Source organism: Strigops habroptila, chromosome 6 (genome assembly GCF_004027225.2).
Source record: "Strigops habroptila isolate Jane chromosome 6, bStrHab1.2.pri, whole genome shotgun sequence".
Classification (NCBI taxonomy): Eukaryota; Metazoa; Chordata; class Aves; order Psittaciformes; family Psittacidae; genus Strigops; species Strigops habroptila.
Genome location: NC_044282.2, coordinates 37,569,093 through 37,591,592, shown reverse-complemented (window position 1 = coordinate 37,591,592; position 22,500 = coordinate 37,569,093). Strand labels below are relative to the sequence as shown.

Genomic DNA, 22,500 nt, shown 5'->3' with positions numbered 1-22,500 from the left:
TGTTTGGTAGGGCATGTGGATAGTAGAAAATATGTGACCCTAGGCCAGAATTAAGGATTTTTTTCTTAACAGCTGTTTGGGGTACAAATATTTTAATGAAGTGCATCAGAGAGAAGTTAAGCAGCACATACATCAGAACATCATTTTCAGTTGAGGAGACCAGATAACCGATTTTTAAAAATGTGTTTTAAAGCTTTGTAACTTTGTTTAGGCTTTTACACTGTAGAAAATGAACATTAGCTTTAGCAACTTAGCTTAAGCTCATCTCTGCAAGTATCTCTTTCATCTCTTTAGTCTGAAAGTCCTAAATATGCAAAATCTAATTCAAAGTTTTTTGAAGTAAATGGCAACCTTTTCATTCTGCCCATTTTCCTTTGAATGAGAACTACAATCTCCTTAAAAAGGTTTTAAATTGAGTGGATTTTTAAAATCCAGGTGTGATGAAAAACACTTTGCCAAAGTCATTATTAATAAAAAAAAAAAGCAGACAATGTAAATACTTGGCTAAGCACTACTGCTTTGGTAGGTTTAATCTAGTTCGCAGAATGGTAAGAATCCTGATCTGGACTCAGGAAATCTATTTTGAGTTAGTCATTGAAATTGATAAAAATAGTCACATGTCCTTAAAGGATTGTTTTAGACACCAGAGATGACTGCCTGATACAGTCAGCGGAGAGACACTTCTGTTTGTTAAAGGTCAACTGTCTTGCACTATACAGTAAGAAGAACAGAGGAGTTTATCTACATTTCCCCTTTACTCCTCTGCAGCTGCAGAGAACAGGACTAAGAGATAGCCTTTGCTTGGTCAAAGGACATTTCAAACCTTATCATCTGCTCTCAATGACCATATCCTAAATGCCAGGATGCTGAGTAGCCCAGCAGTGGGACATCCTGGGCCACTGCACAGAAGAAATACAGGGGTTGGGGGTCAAAATGAAATTAAATGAGCTGCTGTTCCCATATCTCTTTTTTTTTTTTTTTTAATTCATTTAACATTAGGCATTTACTAGATAATAATTTAGCTGTTTTAATTACAAAGCTTCAGAGTCATATACTCGCTTGTTCTCCTTTTAGTACCAAGTCTTCTGCATTTCTTTTTACCCACTTTCATCATCAGTGGGGGGGGGGGGGATGGTGCCCCCCTGCGTATTCTGTAGCCAGTAATAAGGGGAAGTAGGAGATTTACTCTTAGCAACCCCCCCTTCCCTACCCATCTCCCCCCCCCAGGTTGAGGGGGGGGGTTGCACAAGCTTACATTGCACAAGCTTCAGTCATGTCTGCCCATGTGTCTTGGGGATATTCAGAATTCACCTTCTGAACCAAGATCTTTTGGGAACTCACCTCTGATCAAAATGGATCAGCCTGTAATCAAAGCCCAAGAGCAGGCATATAAGGACCCAACAGAAAGTCCTGGCCTTTCTGAGCTCTGCACCCACCATGATGGATGGAGCTGCCCAGGCAGAGCTCCAATGGGAACACGCTGCCACCCAGGAGCCGGATGCCAGCTATGCCCCACTCTTACACTGGTATTGCATGACAACACTAAGCAGACCTGTGGGAGGTGTGTCCAGGTAGAGGAGCTCCTCTGCTTGGTGACAGAGCATGGGTTGATCTACATGACACCAAGTCTGCTGGTGACAGATGGGGAAGGTGGGGTTCACCTGACTCAAAGTGGGAAAAGTATGTTTGCACAGGAGTTCACAGGGTTCACTGAAAGAGCTTTAAACTAGACTTGAAGTGGGGAAAGGGCTAAAACTGGGCTCACTAAAGATAAGCCTGGGGCAGCATGCCAGTGTTTGAGGAATGGTGCACTAGTGTTCATGTGTTAGAAACAGTGAAGCACCTGAGAATAGTCATGAAAGAACTGGGGCTTGTCCCCCCAAAAGGTGGCATGATCAATAGACCAACTGAAGTGCATCTATACCAATGCATGCAGCACCAGCAGCAAAAAGGAGGAGCTGGAAGCCATTGTGCAGCAGGAAAGCCATGACATGTTTGCTATCACAGAAACCTGGTGAGATGATGTGCACAACTGGAGTGCTGCAATGGCTACAAACTCTTCAGAAGGGATAGACAAGGAAGGAGAGGCGGTGGAGTATCCCTGTATGTTACGGGGTATTTTGATTGTCTAGAGCTTAATGATGGTGACAATATGGTTGAGTGTTTATGGGTAAGAATCAGGGGGAAGGCCAACAAGGCTTGACTAACCTGATCTCCTTCTTTGATAAGGTGACTTGCTTAGTGGATGAGGGAAAGGCTGAGTATGTTGTCTACCTAGACTTCCGTAAAGCTTTGACACCATTTCCCAAAGCATTCTCCTGGAGAAACTGGCTACTCACAGCTTGGACAGGCACACTCTTTGCTGGCTAAAAAACTGGTGGCATGGCCAAGCCCAAACAGTGGTGGTGAATGGAGTTAAATCCAGTTGGCGGCTGGTCACAAATGGTGTTCCCCAGGGCTCAGTACTGGGGCCAGTTCTGTTTAGTATCTTTATCAATGATCTGGATGAGAGGATCGAGTGCACCGTCAGTCAGTTTGCAGATGACACCAAAATGGGCAGGAGCATTGATCTGTTGGAGAGTAGGAAGGCTCTGCAGAGGCATCTGCACAGGCTGGATCGATGGGCCAAGGCCAAGTGTGTGAGGTTTAACAAGGCAAAGTACTGGGTCACATTTGGGTGACCTGCATTTGGGTCACAACCACCCCATGCAACACTACAGGCCTGGGGAAGAGTGGCTGGAAAGCTGCCTGGTGGAAAAGGACCTGGGGATGTTGGTCAACAGCGGGCTCAACATGAGCCAGCTTGTGCACAGGTAGACAAGAAGGCCAAGAGCTTCCTGGACTGCATCAGAAATAGTGTTGCCAGAAGAACCAGGGCAGTGATCATCGCCCTGTACTTGGCACTGGTGAGGCTGCATCTTGAATCCTGTGTTCAGTTCTGGGCCCCTCACTACAAGACAGACATTGAGTTGTTGGGATGAGTCCAGAGAAGGGCAATGAAGCTGGTGAATGGTCTGGAAAACAAGTCTTGTGAGAAACAGCTGAGAGAACTGGGGTTGTTTAGTCTGGAGAAGGCTCAAGGGAGACCTTATTGCTCTCTACAACTACCTGAAAGAAGGTTGTAGTGAGGTGGGTGTTGGTTTCCTCTCCCAAGTAAACAAGTGATAGGAAGAGAGGAAATGGCCTCAAGTTGCACCAGGGGAGGTTTAGATTGTATATTAGGAAAAATTTTTTCATTGAAAGGTTTGTCAGGCATTGGGACATAGAATCATATGCATTGGGAATCATAGAATCCTAAATGATTCTATGATCCCTTAAGTAAATCTGTAGGCACGGGTTGAAAATAGATGTCCCCAAAATTACATTCCACACATATCCTATCTAAACACAAAAGACCTTGTCAGAAACAATCCAAATTCTGATCCCCTTCCAACTGGGGCAAAACTATTTCCTTAATCAGTGAGAATTTTGCTTAATTAGGGAGGGTAAGTCCACAGAAACTTTACTTATTTTCATTTCAACAATTCTGTTTCTTAAAAACTGCTTTATTGCAGTACTGTGCATTTGAGTTTCTCTGTATTTATTATTATTAAACTGGTTGTATTTAAAGTAATTATAGATTTACAGATGTGCTTTTGAAAGAATGATATAAATTTCTTTTACATAAAATATACTTTCTTATTAAATCACAAAGCAGAAGGCTTGATCGGTCATATTCTGAAGCAAGTTACACTTCTGTAAATTTATAGTTATTTCACTAAATTCTCTATTATCAGGTCAGCTAATGACATCAATGAGCAACATTTGGCTATTTTGCTTAACTAAACTAGGGACGGTTTGAAAATTTAAATACTGGGCAGGTAGTGGCAGTTTCAATTAAAGAAAAATCATCTATTGTTTATTGAATATAGACTTTTAATGGTAGAATATCCTCTCTGTAATTGCACAGAATTACTGAAATGTATGAATTCCAAAGTAATTCAAGTCCAGATAAAGTCAATGAAGAAAACCTTCAGCAACTGTAATGGAATCTAAAACAAGAATGAAAACGAAAACCATAGTTAAATTACTTTTTCAAGCGCATATTGATTTCCTTTCTTAATGCCCCATAGAAGAAATGTATTTCAATATCCCATCCTTATATATAAAAAAAAAGTTGAAATATTCATAAATCTTACCCACTCTTTTAGTATTATGTCTTCTGAGGATGACCAGGAAAGTACTGTTCTATTATTAAAATCTTAAGTTCTTAATACTGTTGTTGTCAATGGGATCTGATAGATTCTTACCAATTAACAAAACACACACTTGAAAAAGTCAAAATAGTTTGAAACACTAAATTATTATTAAGGTAGACTTTGAAATTATGAGATTTCTGCTTTCTAATCCCCTCAGAATGTACAGGCAATGTATTTAACTTTACTAAGTGGTAGGCAGCAACTAGGCAAATAATGGAAATTACATAAACATGGTAGAATATAAGTGAACATGTAAAAGGATAATTATTTGGCTTTTTAGTAATTATTTTAACAATTGGAGCTCAGTTAATAATTAAAAGCTTTCAGCACTGACCCTGAGCAGGAAAGAATTCCCAGGAACTGTATAACAGTGCCTGCCAGCAACTTTTAGAAACACAGACGTAAAGAAATGCCTCAACCAAAGAGGCATACTGTGCTTGACTTTTTCATGCATAATCTTCCAGGAGTTCTGTACAGTGTGAGATTACCTCTGATGCCTTCTTATTACTAAAATATGGGATAAAATAAATGTTTTAATGAAATTGCTGGTCTTCATTCAGTAGCCAATGTTTTGTTGAAAAATTCATTGGTAAACGTGTTATTAATTCAATTTACTCTTCTTCCAAGCAAAATGCACTCGCTCAACAAGTCAAAACAAGCACTATGCTGCAGCTGCTCCAATAATAATAATTAAATGCTGGAAGGCTTTCAGTTGTCGATACAGAATATGTGGAAAAGCAACACCCTGCTTTTCTTATGTTAGTATGATCCTGGCTAATACAAGAGTAGGAGTAAGTAACCAGAAAAAAGAGACTGAGTTTTGGAAGTGAAAAGAATTACGGTAGTCTAAGTCTGGGTATTATCAAGATCCTAATATAAAAGATATTTGACAAAGTGCCTCCTCAAAATCTGTTTTTGCTTCTGCTTTCAACAGTATAATGCACTATATCCTTCAACCTCCCAAATGCAAAACTTTCACTCCAGTTGTTCAGCTGTAGCATAAAGCACAACAAAAGATACACTGCGTATATGTGGGTTTTTTGAATTCTACTAACAGTGGTAGAACGAATCTCAGATGAATGTTCTTTCATAAATTTTAAAGTTGAAATACCAGCTGGTCACAGCTTCTAGGATTAACAGTAACAGGTCATATTTGGAGCTATTTTGTGTTTTCAGTAGTAACATGTCTCAAAAGAGGGAAACATCACAAACAAGGGTCTGGCAGGAGGCAGTGAAGAAAAAAATCACATGCAGTTTGGTATTTTAGATGTAATAAGTAAGAAACCTATGATTTCTTAATTGGTTTAGGTCAATACAATGCTGTATTGAAAAGGCACTCCAGTCACAAACACCTATGTTAAAAATACATACCTACTAGATTTTGGTTGTGTTCATTTTCATCTCTGATAAATAAATCTTTACTTGAAAGAATCAAACAGACCAGAAAAAAGATCACTCTGTTAAGTAGTTCTGAGATAAAGCATAGACAAATTAGCCAGTCCTGACACCACCATACCTGACATCATTGTCAGATATTATCAGGAATTTTGTCTGCATTTTCAATTATGTCTATTTTTCCTGGTCTTTGGCAAATCCAGTACATTTTGGTAGCATCTGTCAATAGACTTCCATTTTTTCTCATATTTAATTTTGTTTTTCTCTAATCACAGGTTGTCACAAAGAAAACTAACAATTATTCCCAGGTTTCTGACTGTGTGTGAAAGTCACGATGTCAGATCAACACAACCTCAAGGTTAACAAATGACAGAAAAAAAGATCTCTCTTGGGTTCAGCTGCAACTGAATAGGAACAAAAGTTATACCTCTGGGACCCGATGGTCAGAAAATAGGTGTAAGTTATAACTGTTTTGACACTGTAAAAGTATACAGATGGAACATAACTTCTAAGGAGGGTGAAAGGGCATATATCGTCATAGGACAAGTGGCAGGGCAGTAAAAGCTAAACATTAAAGCCCACTCTGTTTTCTCACATCTCCTTGGTTCCTGCTCATGTTAACCCTCTGCTCACTTCCACCCAGAGGTGGCAAGTCACTCCACTATTTACCATTCACATATGTCATCTAATAAACTTCCATTTCACACTTTGCAATTTGTTGGAAAAGCTTCCATGGAAGTTTTGTCTGCATGCCAAACTGGGTAGGCACTATTTTCTACTTACCCTATCCTCACATCTGAGTATTTTAATATTACCCAGACCCATTAACACTGACCAAACAATCCAGCTGTAACATCAATGAGGAAGGAAACCATCAAGAACATCTCACTTAGAGAATAGAAGAGTATAAACTTAAAAATATTTTTATATGTTATATTATAGGTAGGATATTAAATACATGAGCAGAAAAATAGCTAATCACAGACCATGTGCTTAGTTAGAATGCCAGCATGGCTCAAATGAACTCAGCATTCATCAGACTTGTGGGCACAAGTGTATACCAGGGTAATTGCAGTACTTAGTCATCACCTTAAAAATGTAAAGAGATTGAAATTTAATCTTTTATGAATTATTAGATCTCATTTTGAAGGTGTGTCCTGTGCATGCTCACTACTGACCAACACCAAGGCCCCACCTAGGAGAACTGAAGCAGTCCTGCTGAGAAAAAGAGTTATGGGGCCAGAAGTACAGCAGCCTTCACAGGAATTACACCTAGAGGCAAATAGGAGGAAGATGAGAAGGAAGAGCAGTCAGCATACTGGGCAGCAGTGGTGAGGAGTGGCATTTTTAGACAGCAGACTTTAACAGCCAGTTTGAGAGCTCTATGTGATTTTAACAGTTTTTTATACTGATTCAAACTGCATCTTCTCCTCTGCAGCTCTGATCATGATTTATTCTTGCAAAGAGATAATTTCACCCACATATAGGCCCCTATATGGAATAAGTCCCCTCAGCAAGAAGGAAAAAACACCTGGACTTTTTTTTTTTTCCCTGAAAGAAACTTGAATCTTACCAAAGTTGATGAACATTTCAGACCCTCTTTCAGCGCAGAAACTCACTGACTCTTAGTGAATTAAAAGATCTCTGGATTGGCCATCCAGCATTGCACTACCTGCAGTGCCAGAGGAAAGGAAAACCAATATTCACAAAAAAGTATTTGTATCATGAAAGAGTTCAGATTAACTCCACAAAACATGACAACAGGTGCTGATCCCTCACATGGCTTTGGACAGACTGGGAAGAGAGGCATGGGAGTCTCAAAATTGACATAAAAAGCAAGAAAATAATTTCCAAAGTAGAAAGAAAAAGCACGACACTTTGAGCACACAGAACTGTTCATCCAACAATTGTCTGTGCAAGATTATAACTCCACTCAAAAAAAAAAGAAAAAGGTATGAATGATTGGTGTCAATGCATAAGACAAAAGTAAGATCCACCTTCTCTATAACCACTATCACAGAGTTGCAGAACAGCTGAGGCTGGAAGGGACCTCAGGAGGTCATCTGCTCCAATCATCCTCCTCAGGCAAGGACACCTAGAGCTGGTTCCCCAGGACCATGGACATGCTTTTATCATCCCTGCATTTTCACTATTATTCCACCTGGGACTGTATTTTTCATATTCCTCACCAAGTTACTTACAAGCTCAATACCCAGTCTGATTTGTAGAGGTACTTATAGGTGTTACACATCTCTGGAACAGCAGAGATGATCTCCTATAGCTCATATTATGTGTTATAACATTGATTTAACTCTTAGTAGTTGACCTGATGTATCTCAGACAAAATGTGTGTATCTTTCTGAGCAAAGGGTAAAAGAATGAGCAGGGAGTAGGAACCTGACCACTAACGTAGTGCTTTTATCTCAGATGCAATATTTTTCTAACACCACCATTAAGAATATTTGGCAAGCATTTTATATCATCTGATCAGCCTTTGCCTTTGCAGATGTTTGTGCTAAACCTTTGTTTCTACTAGGGCTAGAAGTGACTACTGCTCTAATCTTTGGTCATAGGCCTGGTTTTCTTTTTCAAGTAATTTAGAACCATCCATTGACCATCTCCAAAACTGGAAGCATCACAGTCTTCTTTTGGGCGCTTGCTTTCATTCCCATTTTGATGGGAGCACACTCCCTACCTGTGGACAAGCTGAAGCAGCATGGTTTAATGGAGTCCATTGTAAATCTCATTGACCCAAGGTGATATAAGATTAATAAATGAAGCTTAATTCCTATACAGCAGTAGATGGTAACATAAACGCAGGATGAACAAGCCGTAACTTATTCAGGAGCTGTGCCCATGGAGCCAAGTTTTAAGTTCATGCATGTGCTTGTTCTTGTGCTTCAAGTTCTGTAATGATCCCATTTTACGTTAAGTGTCTCCTGTACACACACACATACTAGTTAGCACATCTTTTGCATTTTTCCATTTCTAAGGAATAAGTAAAAATATAGGGAAAGAAAACCACAACTGCTTAGAAACCAAAATGGTGGCAATATGTCCTTAATCTTAATGAAATTACTCCCTTACTCCCTCCATTCTGACCCAGTGAATTGCAACATGAACTCAATCTACTTAGTATTCACTTCATAGCATAAATTGCCTCTGGGTTTCCATTACTATATATATATAAGCATATATATATGAAATACGTACATACATTTTATAAATTATTATGTAAAATATATTTACTTAAATAAAAAAATTATATATAAAAGTCACCTCCTTTAAATGTGATCTCATTATGATATACAGCCCCAGTAAGCATGATTATTGATCCAATAGTTTAAGAAGTGATGAAAAAAAATTTTACTTTTTGAAGACACATAGTTGACAGCTAGAAGATGACATTAATAAAGGAGCACACCAAGGAATCAAAGAAAAGAAAGAACTTTATTCTAAAATAATACCTAATTTTAAACTACTTCGATAAACCATACTATATTGTGTCATATTACATGCTCCTCTAAAAATTCTGAAAAATAAACCAGCCCTCCCTCAAAGTCATCATATTTAATTGTGTGATTTCAGTTATACTTACTATTGCTTAACATGAAAGAGAATTGAAACACTGTGATCTTCTGAATAACTTAACTTACTATGATATTTAGCAAATTTTATGTTTAATCATGTAAGCTTGTAAATTAAATCAACATTCAAAAAACATTTAACTATGTAAGTGCAACTGTGTGTAGTTGAACTGTAGGTTTAATCCTTGCTACCTGACAGACTTTGTACAGATTTTTAGCTTTCACAGCAATACTGTTCAGATCATGGTGATAATCAAGGGAAGCAGCGTGTCAGCCTAGTCTCACAGCACAGCACTAACTTGTCTTTTTTATCTAGAATATGACTCATGCCGGATGATAAACCTCTTGCAGTAATGCCATAATTATGTGTCGTTTACTACCATAATTTTGTGTAGTTTACTACTACACACAATTCATTCTTCATGGCACTTCATTCTCCAATAAGTTTAATTATCAGTGCTTTATTAAAATAAAATTGAAGGTTTATGCTTTTGCTTTATGATCCTTAAAGTCTTGGAACTAGATTTTTACTTGGTATTAATCATTTTATAGCTTCTATTCCTTTTTGTCTCCATTCATTTTAGGAACTCAAGTTTACTATAATCTTATAAATCAAGCTTGTGGAAAGTGAGCTATGGAACAACAACAGCAGAGGAAGCATATATATATATATAAAAATATATGTATATTTTCTTTAGTGACAAGAGAAGGAATATGGTTAACCCCATGTGTTTCAAAAGCCATCAGCTATATGAAAAGCATTATAAAATAAGAAGTGTTTGAAGTTGTTTTCTGAGTCTTCAGAGTGCCCATTTTCAAGAACTGCGTCTGTTTCTGGATGTTGATTTGTTTTCACTTTTATTTTTCTGCAACTACAGGGGATAATTGCATCTCTTTAATGAAACCTTAGATGTGCCCATAAATCATCAATGTACAGACAATCTCATAGCAAATATTATAGAAGTCTCAAAAAGTTCATGGGAATTGGGAATTCTAGGAAAGCAGAAGGAACACTGAAGCTTTGGAAAACCACAGAGACATCACTTGTAGCGACAGACGCTTGTCTCTTTATATCGACATACGTGAACCTCAGCCTTTGCAGTACTCTTACTTCTTCCTTGATCTAGTTTGGAGAAAGCTCCAAGCTGAGAATCAGAGCAAAGCCCTTCTCAGAACAAAGAAAATTGTGTTATTTTATTCCTAAATGGAAAAGGAATGGTTTAAGGATCCAGTTTTGCAATCAGCTGGACAAAGCACAGTTTTTATTGACCTGACTGTGAGATTACTCAGCACCTCATACCACTGAATTCTGATGCCATTTTAGTCTTCAGCTCTTTGGAACAGATCCATAAACTCTCCTCCTTATTTCAGAATGTTACAACAGGAGGTAATCAAGTATAGAGGTCAAATGGTCATCTGATAAACACTGGCCCAAACAGGCAGCTTGAAAGGTCAGGGCTGCTAAAGCCACATAGTATTGATGGGAAAGAATATTATGATTTAAGGCAGAAAAAATCCCAGTGACTAAAACTGAAGAGATTTACATGCGTTCTATATTACATATCCAAAGCCATGCACGAAGACTGATAGTGCATGCACACATGCCTCAGAGAGGCACAAACCTATATTCTGAGAACAAGAGCTAGACTAGCCACACATCCTTTTTCCATTGCACCAGATCATAAATCTCAGTTTTAGTGCTTTAATTCCAGTGTTTCTTTTTCATTATTTTGTAAGACTGTCTGGTTTAAGAACAATAAATGGACTTGTTGCCCTTATAGAAGGGCTTTTTTTAGCCCTTTCTGATATAACTCTTGAGATCACCATGAGGACACGGAAGGTGTTATAAGACTCTTAGGAGTGAAGTATTTTAAAGAGCACATAGCCAGAGTAAAAAGATGCTTCACAAGAAGAAAGCTATTCCAGTACTCTGCAAGGTCAAAGAACGAGAGTGCACAGAAGTGAAAATTAACACAGAGTTATTTGCCCATCCTCATTTTCTGGACTGGAGAACAGAGGCATGCTGTTTCCATTCTCTGTCTATCTGAGATTACTCAGGATTTTCCTATTTGGCTGCTCAGACATTTCACTCTCTGACTTTCAGGTTAGGCTAGGCTGGAGCCAGGACAGACGCACTGCAAAAGATTTTCACACATTTCATATATGAGGCAGCAAGGTAACCTGGTCAGGAGTAGCAAATTAACCTTTGGGATCGCTAGCATGTTATAACTTGTAGTTATTGACAGATACCCCAGCAAAGGTAACCTTGGGAACAACCTTCCCAAACTATGCTCCTGCTGGATCTCGGCTGTCATAAATCACCACAAAGAACACAGCTGTCATGGGGTTTTATGCTGGGCTTGCTCCCATGGCTTTATCATCCACACTACTGTTTTCTCACTCTTGATTTCTCAGCCAATGTTTTTGCGAACCATACCACTAGAATCCCATGGCTCAGGCATCAGGTGCCATCAGGTGCTATCTGGCCCCCTGCTCCAAAGTCAGACTCACAAATCAGTTGGTGTCCCTGCTTTTTCCTCTTCTGCAGCCTGTGTTTGTCAGGTGAGAATTTAACATCTACCTCCAAAACTGATGCCATCCATAGCATAAAAGTCATACTGGACTTTTAAAACTTGTAAAAGTATCTCTTTGAAATTATTTTGGAGTGCGTTATAGTTGGAATACCCCACCTGTATTTCCCCCTCACTTTAAAAAGGGGATGTTTTAAATGGATATGCCTAGACAAATTGCTATTAATTTATAATGATTAGTCTGTAGTAGGGATAGAGCTTTTCCAGATAATATGAATATGTATATAGTTTCATTAATTTGACTACAGTCAAATACATGAGAATTAGAACAACAATCATTTAATTTAATAGACACAGTCTACAAAGGGATAGAATCACAGAATCATGGAGGTTGGAAAAAACCCTTAGGTTGTGCTGGGATCTGAATGGGTAATATTGCTAAGTCAGATAAAGATAATCCTAACAGAAATTTCAGCTATTCAAATTCCTACCTCCTCTGGACTCTGTTCCTAAAAGAGAATTAGATGGAATTTTGCTTCTGCAAAGCCACTGGTTGTCAATTATGGATATATATTATGTACCAGCACTAGCTGTCCTTAGTTTTCTAGGCTCTGACTCATTATTAATTGTTGTCTCAGTTTGCCCTGAATTACAGTGGGGAAAAAAAAGCAAAGCCACATTCTGGCAAGGTACCATGCATGCTGTTGAGTTGTATAATAGTGGTCAATGAAGCCAAATTCTCAATCTGTTGCACTGGAGCAGTTGCTCAAAAAAAGCTGTGAACTAATTTAGATTCACCTTTTGGAGCATCTCAGTAATAATGTGAAGTTTCTGAGTGGAGAGCTGAGCTGTAAACCCTCTCCTTGTCTACTTGTTTTACAGTAATTTTCATATAGAAACAAATTCAGAATTCAGTACAAAACATAAGCCAGCTCCCGCTTCGTGTACCCCACCCACAAACTTAAATAAAGTAGTTGTCAGGGTTGACAAGTTCTGCTTGCTGTAGCATTTCTGTGTTTTATAGGAAATTTTAACCAGGGGTGTTATTTTAAGAGATGAGCAAATGGGGAAACCCCATGGCCTAGCCAATAAATATGAACTTTAGGTGCAATGGAGCACTCATAAATATGACTCAGAACAAGGGGATTCATTGTTTCTCCTGACCCTTTTAGCTGCTCCTCTGATCTCAACCTCTCTGTGTGCGTCATGGCAGCCCTCATCCTTTAACCTGCGGTTTTTAAAAGCTAGCTTCTACGTTATTTATGGCTGCAAATGTTAGTAGCCCATCTGTGTGCTCCATGCACACACATACTGAAGGGTGAGGGAGCTGCATTTTATTTTGCAACGACAAAAAGTTTTGCCCAGGGAGCCTAGTACCTGAGGAGGTTGAGGTAGCTGCTTTGACATGAACAATCAAGAAGAAAACTGCTCCCTTCATCTGCAAAGCTTACTAGGAGAATAAACCTATGCGTGGATTCATTTTCTCTTTCCTTTGCACATCATCTATCTTAATCATGTTCTTTGCCCTTTCTCTGCCTGCACACACGTTCTTCTCCCTACCATGACAAACTTCCCTGCACTGTTGTAACTCCACTGGTGTGGGAAACGCTCTCAGTGCTACAACATCACACTCCACGTGAGGCACAGAGGAGTAGGACTAGCTCTCCCATTAATACCAGTTCCTGCAGAGCCTGTTTCTCTTTTGCGAACCTTTCCCATGCCCAACAGGTCTGTGTCCAGACCCGCACATTAGCTGCTGCCCACTGAGAAGAAGAGGGCTGTCCTCCATGTAAAGCTTGGCCTGTGCTTTGCCATTTTTCTCTTATGCCTGCTCTCATTCCTTCCCTCTCCATCTCCCGCGCTGTCACCTAGTCTCACCACTTCTCGGCCTTTAATCCCTTCTGCAGCCAAATGCCACTGACATAAAACTAAAGTTCAGTGACCCTGCCTAGATGGCAGGGGTTAGAGACAAGGGGAAGGACAAGAAGGAGTGGATGGGGAAAAGTGTGGGAAATAATTATAAAGTCTGGTAGCAGCCAGAGCTCTCCTGAAGCCCTGGGGAGCCTTTCTTTAGCTGGAGGCTGCAATTGGCACTTCATAAACTGTTCATTCTCAGCTATGTGGAAACACCAGACGACACCTAGAATGATCAGACTGTAATCAATCAATTTGCTGCAAAACCGTATTAGTTTGCAGTCCCATGAAAGCAAGCTGAAAGGAACTGCCCTGGCTAAAAAGAGAAGAAAAAGGAACTGCCCATGTCATAATTACCTCCATAACTCAGGCAGTAAGTAGGCAGGTAGCCATGGTAAAATTATTTGCATAATTTAACATTGGGAGAAAATAGTAACTGGAACAGTAAGTGTGGGAGATCCCATATGTGCTAAAGTTGTCCCCTATTATCTAAGCAAACAAGCCAGGGTTTAGGAAGACAACTAAGAGGCTCTCCATCCATTCCAAGGCAGGCCGATTCCTCCCTTAATACCCTCCACACAGAGGCATCTCCACGCACCTCCTTCTTTCTCTTTCATGGCTAGCCAGAGTCACTCCAAGATTGTGTTTTCCTGGGAAAATATGTACTGTACAATACATACAATCCCCACAACCCCACCCAAAGTCTGTGTTTAGTCTGGAAAGGAGCACATTCTAAAGAAGAAACGGAACTGGGTCAGCCGTTCTTCCCAATGGGAAAAATATTAATAATAATATATATTTATATATATCCATACATATATATAGCTTTTCACCATGCACGTCTAACCATCTGCTAAATCAGTTTCTCTTCAGTTATCTGCAATTTCTTTCAAATCTGTCGGCAAGGAAAGTCAGACAGTTTTATACCCCAGTTAATGGAGAGCTTGACATTTTTTTGGCTGGGTAGGTACAATAATTTACTTGGATTTAAAGTGTTAACTTTGGCAAAAAAATTAATTGACAGTTATAAAAATATTATTTTGTTAGATGATATTTATGGATCACACACAAACCTATTTTGAGGCAGAGCTGTATAGTTTATAAGGTTCATGTAACATGAGAGATTTCAAAGGAAATATAAAATATTTCAATATAAAACAACAAATGTAGTGTAATTCCAAAAACGAATACGGCGAATATTTCTTGCTCAAAATCAAAACCAATTCCTAATAACCTGCTCTGTCATCACACAAGAATTGTTTAAAACTGCCTAATGAATTGTAAGGTTAGGGTGAGGATTTTTAGGGAATGTCATACTGTGGGCAAAGTCCTTTTGTTCTAGAAATAAAGAAACCTATTTCGCAAAAAGCTGGTTTAATATTAAATTTTATCATAGAATTTTATTTCATAATTAATAGTTATTTCTGATGCATACTCAGGTCACAAAAAATTAGTTCAGCTCGCTGATTCAGCTAACTAAATTTTATGAAGGGAAAAAATTCTCAGGATTTCAAGATGCCAAGTGAGGTATACTTTGGGTGAAGATTAAATCAGACCTCTTGATCTAATTTACTTTAAATTTTACATAAAAGAGTGAAAAATGTCATCTTACTGACTTTGGGTTGCTATTCAAAAAAACTTCACAAATGTTTTCTCATTTTTACTCAGTATTGATCCACTTCCACAATTGAAGACATGGGATCTATTTGTTATTTAACAAGTTTTATCTCTGTAATAGCATCCCCCTGTTCAAGGCAAGATAATAGCACTATTTCTGTCACCTCAGTTAAGGCTGTGTCAATATTTTCACTAGCAGCCTGCATTTTACGCACTAGAACTGTACCACAGCCAAGGAAATTCACGTAAGGTTAAAATTAAGACAGCAACATCTGAAATCCAGTGGAAAGAAAGAAAGTGTGCTCATTCCGAAACTTTGAGGAGAGAAGTTAATGATTCTGAGGCCTTTTTGAGTGTATCCTTCAAACCCAGCTGCCTTACCACAGCTCCTGACATTTTAAAGCTTAGTACTCCATATCCCTCGCTGATGATATGTTAGCTGTGAGTGGAAGGTTGTAGAAACTGAATTAGTTTAATGTAAGAAACTAGCTACTATATATGCTCAAGATTTGATTGCAGTTACGAATACTTTCTTTTTCGTGTGTAATGAAAATATATTTGTAAAGGTATTTGAGGTGGACTGATACACTGTAGATTTCTCAAAGTAATTGTTTAAAAGTTGTCTGTCATGTTAACATTCTCTGATGAACACAAAGGGCTGTATATCTTGTAAATTTATGTATTTGCTTGGTTTTAAAGAAGAACATAGTCTTCAAGACTGTGTACAAACTTTGGGTAGAGAAGCTGGAGAAATATGAACAGTCCTCTCTCAAACGGGCAACATTTCCTTTGATTTCAGCATCTTTCAGCATCTGATCTAAGAACTGATCACAGCACATGTGGTTTAAGGATTATTACATTAAGATTGTGGAATCACATTGTTTATGAAGTAAAAAATATTGTCTTTCAGGAGTGTATCAGTTACTTTAAAAATCTCCATGATATTGTTTCCTTCTTTAAATAACCACGTATATAGGTCAGGGTAATAAATTTTATAGTGATCTTCACATTTAAGTTTTTGAAATTTATTTTATATGCTGAGAAAGAAAATATAGCATAAAACCGCAAAACTCATATATATTTATTGCCTATGTTACAAAAAGTTCATATCAATTCATAGGAAAATATGAAGAAAGAGAACAGAGTTGTTTAGCAAATGCCTCTCTGTTTAGAGAAAAATTTACAGATGTGTTGTAAACAAATGAAAATAGAAACCATTTGAATTCCATTATAAGGAACTCTTAAGTGCAGTGAATTTAATGATCACTTTAATGCTGATGGAAAATTCAGTCCTTGAGGTGTTTAAATATAGTTTATAAAGAGTGCTTCTGTTTCTCCAAGCCTCAGTCACGTACATATTTTTTTATTCAATCCTCCTCTTTTGGTGAGAGGTGAAGAGTGGGAACACTAACATTTATCTTAAAAAAGTCCTTCCTTAACTAAATTTCGAGTGAGCAGAAAAGTGAGTAGGACTACATGAGTATTTTTTGTCTGTTCTCTGAGGAAGAGGGTATCCTATATATGTCATTTTGGGAGACCAGCCAAAAAGAAGATGCCAGAACTCGAAACAGTCAGGGCTTTGCAACAATATAATAAAATATAACAACAGGATAAAAAAACACCCGGTGAGGAAAACAAAGTCCTGAACCTGTAGGTGATATAATCAGATCTCTGAAAACCCCAGTGTGTTTAGTGGAGGATTTATTCTTTAACTGCTGGACCAACCCCAGTTAGCTCTTCTGTTATGCTCATCAATATTTATGGAGAGCTGCCAACGCACACAGTCTTATACAAAATACAGGACAAGACACAGACTCTGTCATGCCGTATCTTTCAAGAAAGAAAGAAGATGATAGAAATTCTGGTATAAATTCCAGTATAAAGAGCAGGTGTTTACAATTTTAACTTCAGGAGAAGTAAATGCTGTTTGTCTTGTTTTTCTCCCTGGTTGCTTGACAGAATTATAATTGCATTTCCCCGGTGATTATTTTTTAAATTTGTTATGGAAAGTGAGGCATTTGCAACTCTGACAGGGTGATTTTAATCAAAATTAGCATATAATTTTCATTTTTAATTCTTTAATATAAAATAATTAGTCCTTGCCTATATTTTACTTTATCTTTTTAATCTTATTCAGCCTTTTCAATCTTAGACTTAATAATTCTAACCTAACATCTCAGCTACATGTTTCTTGTTTTAGTATATGTCTTAAATTATTATATCTGGCTATAACTAGATACAAAAGTTTCAATTTAAAATATCATGACGATTAATAAAGTTTTATAATTACACCTTATGTAATTAATGGTGTGCAAGTAGGAACAAGGTGAGTACTATTTCCAGAGCAGATTAATTTGATGCAGGTTGACTGAGGCTTCAAATCTAAAACCAGTTGAATTATTACTGTGCTGCATCAGCATTTATTGATTTTAAGGTACAGTGTTAGCATTCACTTATCACTGCATATTTTTCCCCATTATACATTAAAAGAGCTTGCCCTCATCTGTCACGATATTATAGTGCATAAATCATACAGAATGGTTACCTGTTTCCATTATTTATTTCATTTTTATGTTAATTATGCTGAAACATAGGATTGTTTAATAAAAATGTTGAAGCTAATCTATATTGGTCATCAATATTTCTTATGCACATTACATGGTGGAATGTGTGATAAACCACAATATCCAACATCTGTGGAAGGGCATTTAAATTGACAAGGACATTTAGGATTTAGACTCACTTAGAGCTGCGACACATTTTAATTTTACAGAGGCCAAAGAAACCCTGGTATTTACACAGTATTTTTTTTTTTATAAGTTAATGGTGCCTATTAATCATAATCACTAGAAAACCAAAGCATCTCTCCCCCAGTTTTCACAGTTTAGAAACATAAGATATGCTCAGAATTACTTTCTTAAGGCAACACCGGCTTCCCAACAAAATGAGACAAATATTAGAAACTTCTAAGTCAAAGTAAGATACTCAGTGGAAACTTGCGCTCTTCCAAGAGAGGGTTTTTGTCTGGGGAAGTGCAGCAAGATCAGGCTAGGATATATCTGACACTGAGCCTTCAAAGACTTCTACTTATACGCTGTAAGAAGTCCTCTTGAAATCAAAGACATTTCACGAAATCAAAACCTAGATCACATGTAAATAGTCCTCAGGGCCACTGACGAAATGGTCTGCAGCATATTTACTGAAGGTATTTCTCAGGACACATGAGGAAAATTGTTGTAGGATCAGAGCCTTGACTAATGCTTAGGAGATCAGAGCATTTCCTATTTTCCTTTATTGCTATTTCAAATTCAGCTGACTCCAAATATTCTGGGTAAATCGAAACATACAATGATAACTTAAAAGTAACACACAGATAATATGTAACTCTTTCTTAAGGATTCAAAAAACAAAGATTTAATTTTTCTGTAGTCTGTTATTTCAGGAGCAAGAGCAACAAGCAAATGTATTTAGAGTTGTGGACATATGTTACTCTTAAGAAAAAAGATCTCAGAATTGAACACCTCCTTATCTGCCAAATAATTAATGAAAAGTAATTATATCATTACGACAAATAAACTCTAGAAACACTAGGATATCATTTTCCTAGAAATTCTAGTTTTCAAGGATTTTAGTGTTTGGAAACATTTTTAATCCTGCAGCAAAGGATTGAATACCTGGTAGACATGAAAGGTACAAAATGTGTGATAATCTGAAAGTGTTTCAGAATATGTGCAGTTCTTTAAAAAGTTTGTGCAGAAAGTATTATCCTGGAAAACAAGAGTTCATCAGATTTTGTACCAGCTTATTGAGAAACTCCAAGTTTTCAATTAAATCTCTTGCTTTTCAGGTCAAACAAGAAGGCGGGTTTTAGCTGACTTTATGAGTCCTGCAGAATTTAAAATACTTATAAAAATAATGAATACATTTCATAAATTATTTGCAGCTTTCTTAATGAGATTTAAGTTGCCTTCTATTAAAGAAATCTGTTACTGCTTTTTTAACCACAATGTAACTGGTAAGCATGTTTATTATACTCAGAAGCCAATATAATCTAGTTTTATCAGGTTTTGTGTCTGAATTGATATAATTTTCAAAAGCATTCTTTGCTTGCATGTTTCTGGTGTTTAATACTCTACTTGTTATTTAATTTATTTATGACACAGAAAATAAGAACCATTGCAGACTCTGAGCACCATAGCAGTATAATAAAACACAGTCTGTGGTTATTAAATAGAAATAACAAAGAAGCAGCAACAGATTATTTAAAATCCAGCTATCCAGCTGAAAAGATAAATAAAATCTGACTCTTGCCAACAGAAAAAAACCCCAACAATTAAATAACCTAAGAAATCTTTTTTTTTTTTTAATGGTTTAACTTTTCCCTTTTCATAACTTTCTAGGCTTTAAAATATTAACAACCGACTTTTGTTCGTGTCTGAGCTTTAAGCAAACCAGTGAGGGAAGTAACCAAGCAATAGGCATAAGTGTTTGATTTCTTGAGATTTAAAAAAAAAAAAAAGGAGTTAGTTGGCCTAGGGCTAGAATTTTCATTACATCAATGAAAGAAAGAAAACAGAAGCCAGCAGAGGGGAGTTATAGAAACTGACTTTATATAAACAGTGAGAAAAATCTTTTTCCATGGCCACCTACAAAGTAGCTACTTTACCATCAGTACTTTTCTTTTACCAGTGGCAAAGCAGCCGGAGCCCAATCCTGACATTTTACAGCAGGTTATGGTCTGGCCAAGCAGTTTGCCCCTAGCAGGACCAGGGTAATAGTTTGTCAGAGAGAACAGAAACAAAAAAATTTTCCACATACCTAAATTGACAAAGCTCATGACCATGTCAGCATCATTCAGAAAGTTGGTGTCGTGCAGGCTGGCTAAGGGAGGATTCTGTGTGGTCAGGGGGGTCATGCGAGATAATTGTATTCTCCGCGAATATCCATTTGGAGAGGCAGGGTATCCTTTCCGTATCCCTCTGCTCTCCCCTGCCATTGATCTCTTTAGTGAATACTCCAGCTCCTCAGTATCCTCTTCGTTTGTCATGGCATTATACAGGTCCAGCATAAAGAGGGGTGCAGAAGAAGCCTGCTTTCCTGGTGAAAATGGTCTGGGTCTGTGAGGTAAACCCAGGATAGAGAGAATCTCTCTCTGAATCTCCCTTCTCTCATGGTTCCGCAGCCTCCTGTAAATAAAACTCGAATGGACATGATTGTCTCCTAAACCTCCCTGTACGTGACCCACCAGAACCCAGCAATTCCAGAGCAAGCCCACGAAAGCTTTGAGCGCAGTTAGGTTCATCTTTGAAAAGAAAAAGAACGAGGGAAAAAAAAAAATAAAAAAAAAAATCTTTTCTCCTACTTGTTCTGAGTTCCTATGAGGTCTGCTTTCCCAGTGGCTGAAAAACAAAATTTACCTATTCTTCATGTCAATGTCATCTCTAAACATAACATCTTTGGTGATTTCTCTCCCCCCACCCTGTTTAAATATCATGGAATGTGTCAGGTTGCAGTTATTTCTAAGAAAGCTGAAATTCAGACTTCCAATTTTCCACTGTTGTTATCGTTTTTTCTGCATTTATGGAGCAGAAGACCAGTATTTTGTCAGCTGACCTAGGCATTCCTATATAAGCCTTAGATAACCAGGTCTTTGATGGGGAGCTGTATTAGCAAGAGCTGTTCTTCTGACACATTGTAGTTCCCAGAGTTATCGTCCCTCGTTATTCTGAGTTCTTCGTACACCTTGCGCTCTTCCCAAGATAAAATCCTGAGTCACAGATTTGTCTTGATCTGTACCTTGGTGATGTAATACATATTTGTCCAGCAGCCTGGTGATAACTTTAACATCTTTTGAATCTCTTGAGTGTAAAGTAATTCTAAAGCATTTACTAGTCAAATTAATGTGTTGCCATGAATTTACTTGCAAAAAATAACCTTCTGTAAATCCATTCAACCCTTTTCAGCTTCTGAACTGTTATTTCCAACTCTAGCAGGCACAAATATAACAGCTCTCTTCAAGAGAGATCTAAAGACTAATGTAAGCACAACCCTGCTGGGAAAGAAGAGGCTTCTCATTGTAATTTGAAACGGGTATAGCAAAAAAGTCTTTAACCCTTCTCTTGCCAGACAGAGGCTTAAAAACCTCTCCCACTGCAATTCACAGTAATATACTTAGTTTTGGCTATCAGCTGTTTTTTTCCTAGCAGCTTGCAGAATTAATTTTAACTCTAACAGTTTTAGAATATATAGGTAGCTAAAGGCATTGCATAATGTTGAAGCCTTTTTGAGTCTCCTTATGAGCCTATGGTTTAGTAAACTTGAATAGGAAACTCTCATAACGGACTAAAATAGCATCTCACTAATTCAAGAAATGTTTGTATTTTAGGTAAGTTTAGCAAACAAAGCTGACCTTTTTAATAAACTCTGCAGGAAATTTTGTCAGCGAGGCTTGATTCACTCTTTTCTAAAAATGTCGGGAATGCAATCTGAATGAAAACAAATTTATTCAGCAAGTGAGATTTCAAGTTGTGCATAGCCGATGGTGTAATTATGGTTACAGTCACAACTTTCATAAACTGTACTTTGCAATGATAATTTATTCAAAGTACATTTTGACTCATAAATCTCTACAACATTTCCCAGTAAATAGCAAAAGCTAAGATTTAATCCCACAGCCTATTATTAACTGGAGAAAGAAACTGCTTAGCTGAAGAAATAAGAAGTGTTAAATAGATTTTAAAGCTGTTGCCCATAAAGTTAAAGTTCAGTTTAGAATTTCTGACAGCCAGCAACTGGTGTTTTCCTCGAACTAAAAAAAAACCAAAACACAGTGTTAAATTTCATATTGCTCATATTATTGGTAGTCATTTTCCCCACTACTATGAGTTGCCTTTGGTCTTGAGGACATTTTATTTTGATGAAGGGCAGAATAAAAGGACAAAAAAGGTTTTTTTTGTTTTGTCAACATGACATTGAGGAAAAAAACAGGTATATAAAATGCATGCCCTCCGGTTTTCCTTTACATGACTAGCACCTACGCAGCAAATCATGCAGTTCTTGAGTAAACTTGGGAGTGTGACAGCAAGTATAGTCACACCCTACAAAGCCAGGGACAATTTATCTACTATATTAAGAGCAAATGAGCTTTTCTTATATATTGTGAGTCCAAGTCTATAGCTACAGTCTAGTCCAGCTATCATTAAAATGTAGCTGATACTG

The 22,500-nt window shown here is 37.6% G+C and overlaps 1 protein-coding gene across 1 annotated transcript in view; it reads right to left on the bottom strand.

The window, feature by feature from the left end:
- BMP5 (bone morphogenetic protein 5) overlaps nucleotides 1-21,289 on the bottom strand; it is a 56,961-nt gene extending 35,672 nt beyond the window's left edge. The window contains exon 1 of the mRNA XM_030490855.1: nucleotides 20,101-21,289. Within this exon, the coding sequence (XP_030346715.1) occupies nucleotides 20,101-20,584 (484 nt within the window). The 5' untranslated portion in view covers nucleotides 20,585-21,289. The remainder of the gene's footprint in view (nucleotides 1-20,100) is intronic.
- Between the last annotated feature and the right edge of the window lie 1,211 nt (nucleotides 21,290-22,500).